The sequence below is a fragment of the Gigantopelta aegis genome, chromosome 7 (genome assembly GCF_016097555.1).
Source record: "Gigantopelta aegis isolate Gae_Host chromosome 7, Gae_host_genome, whole genome shotgun sequence".
Classification (NCBI taxonomy): Eukaryota; Metazoa; Mollusca; class Gastropoda; order Neomphalida; family Peltospiridae; genus Gigantopelta; species Gigantopelta aegis.
The window spans coordinates 24,770,393-24,778,169 of record NC_054705.1 but is presented as its reverse complement, the minus strand read 5'-3'; the positions used below and the strand labels follow the sequence as shown (position 1 = coordinate 24,778,169).

Genomic DNA, 7,777 nt, shown 5'->3' with positions numbered 1-7,777 from the left:
TCTTGTACTCCATCTCTCTCCATCTCTCTATTTCTCGTTCCAGCCAGTGCACCACGATTGATATATCAAAGGCCGTGGTATGTGCTATCCTGTATGTGGTATGGATCCCTTGCTACTAATGGAACAATGTAGTGGGTTTCCTCTCTAAGGCTACATGTCAAAATGACCAAATGTTTGACATCCAATGGCCGATCATTAATTAATCAATGTGCTCTTGTGGTGTCGTTAAACAAAACAAACTTATTCTTCCTTTCATTCTAGACTAAATATGCCTGTCTCTCTTTGTCTCTGTCTCTCTATGTATATCTCTCTTACTCCGTCTCAGTATCTCTTCATCTATCTCTATCAATATATCAATCAGGGGTCGAAATAATAATATGTAAAAAAAAACGTAGTTTAATCTCGCTAGACGCACATTCCTTTCTTTGTGATATGCCCACCTGCACTGCACAGAATCCGTACGGTCCCAGGAAGACCTCGCACTCTCTGGCTACCCCCCCCCCCCCCCCGCCCCCCCCCACCGCACAGAATCCGTACGGTCCCAGGAAGACCTCGCACTCTCTGGCTATGTCGTCCCAGCGCCACTCGAACAGGTGTACAATGGAGTCGTGGCCGTGGGCGCAGTGGGGATCGCCCTCATACACCGAACCGCCGGCTGAAATTTGAAAAAAAAAAAAGAAAAAAAAAGTACCTTATTTAAAGGCGTACTAAACACATTTCAATTTTGTCCTGGACGGAGGAGCCGGCCCAGACCGGCACCTATGCCCATGACAGGCGTGCGCTAAAACAGCTTGCTATGAATATACACGTTAATCCCTATACCGTACCATACCATACCATACCATACCATACCATATCATACCATACTATATCATACCATACCATACATTTAAATTACGGTTATTTGGCGTCGATCCTAGACTGATCGCGCATCAGGCAAGCGCTTTACTACTGGACTACGCCCCCCGTCTTGTAATAAGATGATTTTATTCTTAAATTTTAATGCCTAAAAAATTCGCTGTAAAAATTACGTAATGTCGGTCGACAGGGTTTTTTTTTTCTTTTATTCATCTTTTAATATATATATTTTTTTAATACTACATACAACCCTCTTCGGAATGAATGCATGTTTAACGACACACCAGCACGAATAATACATCGGCTATTGGGTGTCAAACTATGGTAATGCAAACAAATAAAGTGATGATCAACATCACTATAAAAATTCAAGATTTAAATAAAAACACAGTGTAAAGAACTGTGCAAAAATACAAATATCACAGATAGATACTGACTTTTATTCAAAATTTTAATTGTATCCCGATTTGTGCTCTATTGGTCATTCTCAAAGAAAATGTCACACCCCTGCACCACGGTGAGGTTACAGCAAGCGCAGGAGCCAGATAACATGTTATGTATGTACTTTTTAAAATTTATATATTAATTTTTTAAAAATGCCTCGGAAAATATGAGTTAGCCCGTTTGTCTAAGGTAGGGTCGGGTTCCCGGAAAAACACAATTTTGTTTAGACTTAATTACAACCATAGAAAGAACTAAATTGTGAAAAATTCTACAGAGCTGTCCGAAGTAGGGCTGTTGGGAACCTGTCCTTAAGCAATTTGGAGCCAGTTAAAGTAAGAATAAAAAAGAAAGAAATGTTTTATTTAACGACGCACTCAACACATTTTATTTACGGTTATATGGCATCAGACATATGGTTAAGGACCACACAGATTTTGAGAGGAAACCCGCTGTCGCCACTACATGGGCTACTCTACCGATTAGCAGCAAGGGATCTTTTATTTGCGCTTCCCACAGGCAGGATAGCACAAACCATGGCCTTTGTTGAACCAGTTATGGATCACTGGTCGGTGCAAGTGGTTTACACCTACCCATTGAGCCTTGCGGAGCACTCACTCAGGGTTTGGAGTTGGTATCTGGATTAAAAATCCCATGCCTCGACTGGGATCCGAACCCAGTACCTACCAGCCTGTAGACCGATGGCCTGCCACGACGCCACCGAAGCCGGTAAAGTAAGAATAAGGGCTTAAAAATTAATATTTACCAACTGGACATTTTATTTAAAATAGAAAGGAATGACACCGTTTCGTCTTTTTCTAGGGCACAATATCGTCACCCCCAGCCACCCCCACCCGCTACGCTATATACGGCTCTAGAAATACCTCCAGTTTTTACCAACTCATTATTAAAATGATACGAAACAACAGTCAACAATATATATATATATATATATATATATATATATATATATATATATATATATATATATATATATATATATAATGACAAATTTATTGTTGTTGTACATGATGTCTTGTTTTGTGTATTATACATTATATATTGTACATTAATAAAAATAATATGCCCAGCTCAGTGGCTGTGGCTGGCTTTCAGTGCTCCCTTTGTTGTTCCAGCCAGTGCACCACGACTGGTATATCAAAGGCCGTTGCATGTCTTACCGTGTCTGTGGGATGGTGCATATAAAAGATCCCTTGCTGCTGATCGAAAAGAGTAGCCCATGAAGTGGCGACAGCGGGTTTCCTCTCTCAATATCTGTGTTGTCCGTAACCATACGTCTGACGCCATATAACCGTAAATAAAATGTGTTGAGTGCGTTATTAAATAAAACATTTCCTTCCTTCCCTTTGTTGTTTTCATTCTATTCATAATGTGTTAGTCTGGTTTTAGTTTCAATGCCCTTTGTTGTTTTCATTCTATTCATAATGTGTTAGTCTGGTTTTAGTTTCAATGCCCTTTGTTGTTTTCATTCTATTCATAATGTGTTAGTCTGGTTTTAGTTTCAATGCCCTTTGTTGTTTTCATTCTATTCATAATGTGTTAGTCTGGTTTTAGTTTCAATGCCCTTTGTTGTTTTCATTCTATTCATAATGTGTTAGTCTGGTTTTAGTTTCAATGCCCTTTGTTGTTTTCATTCTATTCATAATGTGTTAGTCTGGTTTTAGTTTCAATGCCCTTTGTTGTTTTCATTCTATTCATAATGTGTTAGTCTGGTTTTAGTTTCAATGCCCTTTGTTGTTTTATTCCCTGAGGAAGTTAAACATTTATTAACGAAACGTTGGGATTTTTAGATATATATATAGTTTTAAGATATTTAAAAAAACAAAAAACCATAATTTATTTCACATGTACATGATTTCTTTAAGTGTATACTACAGTTGGAGTAAAACGCCTAATTATAGACACCACAAAGAGCATATTTAAAGTTCAAGTTTGTTTTGTTTAACGACACCACTAGAGCACATTGATTAATAAATCATCGGCAAACATTTGGTAACTCTGTCAGAGTCTTAGAGAGCAAACTCACCAAATATTTCCATTAGTATCAAAGGATCTTTTATAGGGATCTTTTATATGCACATACCACGCCGTTTGACCAGTTGTGGTGCACTGGTGGGAAAGAGAAAAACCCAATCAGTTGAATGGATCTACTGAGGTGGTTTGATCCTGCGATGCAAGCTCCTCGGGCGAGTACTCAACCCACTGAGCTACATCCCGCCCCCACAGAGAGCATAGAAACGTCAGGAGATTTTAACTCATTTCAAGTTTTTTGTGTGCTTATATCCAAGCACGCTGTCCTGGGCAGACACTTCAGCTATCTGTCCTGTCTGTCGAGGGCAGTGGGTTAGTTGTTAATAATTATTGTTTGTGGTTATTCAGAGAGAACAGGGTATAGTGGTCTTACACCTACCCATTGAGTCGTTAAAACTCGCTCTGGGTGGGAGCCGGTACCGGGCTGCGAACCCTGTACCTACCAGCCTCATGTCCGATCGCTTAACGACGACACCGCCGAGGCCGGTGCGTCATTTGAAATACTCAGCATACCATATGACGACCTTTGCGATAACGGCACCGACAGACAGCCACAACATGTATACTGATCGACACAAGAAACGCGAATGTTAATTTATTTTTCTTTGATTTATTTTCAATTATTCAGTTTGAATCCCATCACCTTTTGTGTCTGTTAAAAATACCAATGTCTTGTGAACATTCTAGACCTATTTTCAATTGCATCACCATGCAACAATATATATAGGAAGATATTTGATGAAACATGTAAAAGGAGATTATTTCTTATAATTATTTTTAAATACATATATACTGTACACTTGTTTTCTTTTATCATTTATATATATATTAAAATATTCACATTCCTTTTTGCTCTGTACATTAAAAAACACCCAGAACACAAAAAAATAAAAAAAAAAAAAATAATAATCCAACAAAAAACCAACAACAAGAAACAAAACCCAACAACAACAAAACAACAACAACACACACACACACACACACACACACACATACAGAGACACACGCACGTACACACACGTACACCCAGACATACACACGCGCACACACACACACACACACACACACGCACACACATGCGCGCACACACAGACACACGAACACGCACACACAAAACAAGAACAGAAAAAACATTACATATTACTTGTATAAACCTCAGGACAAATTATATATTTTAAACTTTATATAGTATTTGTCCGTCAGTTACAAATTACACGAACCACCAACTCTACCGTCTTCTACTGGACAACTTTGTTATCAGTGGTTTCACAATGTGTACACAATTGCTTTAAAATAGGGGACGCAGTGACAATATGCTATATCATATATTGTTATGTATATATCCATTTATCTAATTATTTGATATTGTACATTGCGTTCTTACATCACTTGTAACGTGCTTGTATATTCATGACATTATGGTTGCCTCATAGGGGTGTATTGATACATACTAGTACATTAAACTTAATTGAACCGAAATTGAATTGAAGGAAATGTTTTACTTAACGATGCACTTAACACATATGGCGTCGGACATATGGTTAAGTACCACACAGATATTGAGAGAGGAAACCCGCTGTCGCCACTTCATGGACTACTCTTTTCGATTAGCAGCAAGGGATTTTTTATATGCACCATCCCACAGACAGGATAACAAATACCACGGCCTTTGATATATCAGTCGTGGTGCACTGGCTGGAACGAGAAATAACCCAATGGGCCCACCGACGGGGATCGATCCCAGACCGACCGCGCATCAAGCGAGCGCTTTACAACTGGGCTACGTCCAGCCCCCGAAACTGAATTGAATTAATATAGCTATTAGCAAGTATAAGAGATTACAACAAACAAACATTCTATTTCTATCCACCATATGATAACTAGCCCGGGCACGACGACAACAGTTAGGACAACCACAGCTACATCACGTACTTTTAAAACATGTAATTACAAAGATTATAAATGTTTTTCACTGTCTTACCGGTAGCAATGGCAAGGAGAAGAAGAAAAAACTGGATTTCGGACATGGGTGATTACCAGGTGTGCAGATAAGCAAAATGAACGAACAGTTCTAAAAAAAACCGTAAACTATTTTGTGAGGCTATCAGAAGTACGCCAACCATTCGAAGATAAGAATCGTGCGGTAAGCAATCAATAATGGAATGAACAAAGAACGACCGGACGGACGAACGGACAGTTTTATTAATGTTTGAACTATCCACCATCAGATTTGAACTTTTAAAAGACATCATCAAGGATCGTTCAAGATAATTTTAACTGGTCGGTGGGGAGAGAGAGAGAGAGAGAGAGAGAGAGAGAGAGAGAGAGAGAGAGAGAGAGAGAGAGAGAGAGAGAGAGAGAGAGAGAGAGAGAGAGAGAGAGAGAGAGAGAGAGACACACACACACACAAACAAACAAACAAACAAACAAACAATACAGTAAAGAAATATATATATATATATTTCAAAAAAAGTAGGGGAACTCTAATAAGAATTTACAATTGCCAAAATTGTACGGTATATTAGCTGTGAGGAATGGTTATATGATAATAGTGAATTAATTGGGCAAACATTACAACCGGTAGTTCACTATTACAGTAGGTTTTATGACCACCAAAGATCTTGAAGGACGATTGGAGTCAGAAGTGAAATTTGAAAGTTGACGTTTTTTTTATCAGTAAATCGCAAATTCAAACAATAAAAATGACTAAAAACAAAACAATAACAACTGTCAGAAATAATGTTCCACAGTGATTAATAGACTTTCCTGGAAATTGTCAAAGTCGAGTATGACATCCCACGCATGTGTACGGGGCAACTGTATGATGCATATGAAAACTATGGAATGTGTTTCGGCGCGTTGATAAACAGACCTGAACGTTCTTTACTAGGATGTCTGTGGTCAAAACGTATAACATTAATATTTCAGGTTCCCCTACTTTTTTTGAAGAGTACACACACACACACACACACACACACACACACACACACACACACGTTTAAATAAATAAATATTCATTAGTGGTTTCTAATGCTACAGTCACATATGCAGCGGGCCCCGTACGAATTTCTATGATTTCGGGAAATCGGGGGTATGGCAGGGATCTGCGGCATCTGTAAAGAATTGTATCTTGTACTCTGCATATGTGGAACTTAGATCAAAATGTAATACAGGTAATAACTGGGCAAGACAAATAAGGCAAATACTGTGTTCATTAGGATTATATGAACTGTGGGGTAACCAAGAAGCATTAAACTATAATTTTAATTTGTTATTAATAAAACAGAGAATTATGGACCAGTTTAAGCAAGATCTTAATGGGCTTCTGGACACGTCTATCAAATGTTCATATTTGTATAAATATTTAGTAAAAGAGCATATTTTACCAAATTACCTGATGAAACCTATTCCAAGTCTATATAAAAAATGTATTACAAAGATAAGATTATCATCAAAAGTTTAGCTATTGAAGTTGGACGCTATCATAACATAAGTGGATCTAAACGATTGTTTGTCTTGTGTAAAATAGGTGAAATTGAGGACGAGTTTCATGCGATATTATGTTGTCCCTTTTTCAGTGATTATAGAATTTTATATATCAAGAAATATTATAGAATCCATCCATCTATGTTTAAATTGATAGAATTACTATCAACTAGCAATGCAAATGATTTATGTAAATTAGGGAAATATCTGTTCAAAATGTTTAAAAGACGAGAATCGATAGTTAAATTGTCTATATACAGAGTTCTATACAAAAGCATTTATATTCTCCGTGTCCTTTTCATGCCAACACCTTCCATTGTGTCATTGTTGTATATGCATTTGTATGTATAACTGATGAACTGTAAATGTTCAAGGTTAATAAATGAATTGAATTGAATTGAACTGTGTGTAGCAGTCACATATTCGGCGGATCCCGCGCGGTGCCCTTTCATGTTTTCTCGACTCCAATCGCGAGGCGTCCGTGGGTAAGCTGCAAGGGTACCGCAGGATAATCCTACGGACGCCGCACGACAGTCGGACAGGAGCCGTGAGATATCTGGAAAATTTGTACACATCATACGGGGCTCATGAGGGACTCGCACGGACATCGTAAGATACTCGTACGATGATTTTGGAAATCGTACGGGTGCCGTACGATCTGTGGGGCCGAAATTCCGTCCTAAAATCATAGCATCCGTACGAATGTTGTCGGGGCCGTACTGGGCCCGTGTGGTGCCCGTGCGATGCTGTCTACGACGTGTCTACGGGCTTACGGCCAGTAAACATTTCTACGACACATCGGGAACTTTTAACTCCGCGCTGAAAGCTTCCGATGCGCCCTACGGCGAGATACGAACGCAAAGGCTCCCGCAGAATAGCCACGGCACCCTTGCGGCCGCCGTGAGATTTTGCAAATTTCCCCCGAAATTTTGGCCCGTAC

General features: G+C 38.8%; 1 protein-coding gene across 1 annotated transcript in view; it reads right to left on the bottom strand.

Moving 5' to 3' along the window:
- LOC121377988 (alpha-amylase-like) overlaps window positions 1-5,514 on the bottom strand; it is a 9,013-nt gene extending 3,499 nt beyond the window's left edge. Inside the window, exons 1-2 of the mRNA XM_041506085.1 lie at window positions 5,333-5,514; window positions 522-655 (exon numbers count right to left, since the gene is read on the bottom strand). Coding sequence (XP_041362019.1) covers window positions 522-655; window positions 5,333-5,378 — 180 coding nt within the window. The 5' untranslated portion in view covers window positions 5,379-5,514. The remainder of the gene's footprint in view (window positions 1-521; window positions 656-5,332) is intronic.
- Between the last annotated feature and the right edge of the window lie 2,263 nt (window positions 5,515-7,777).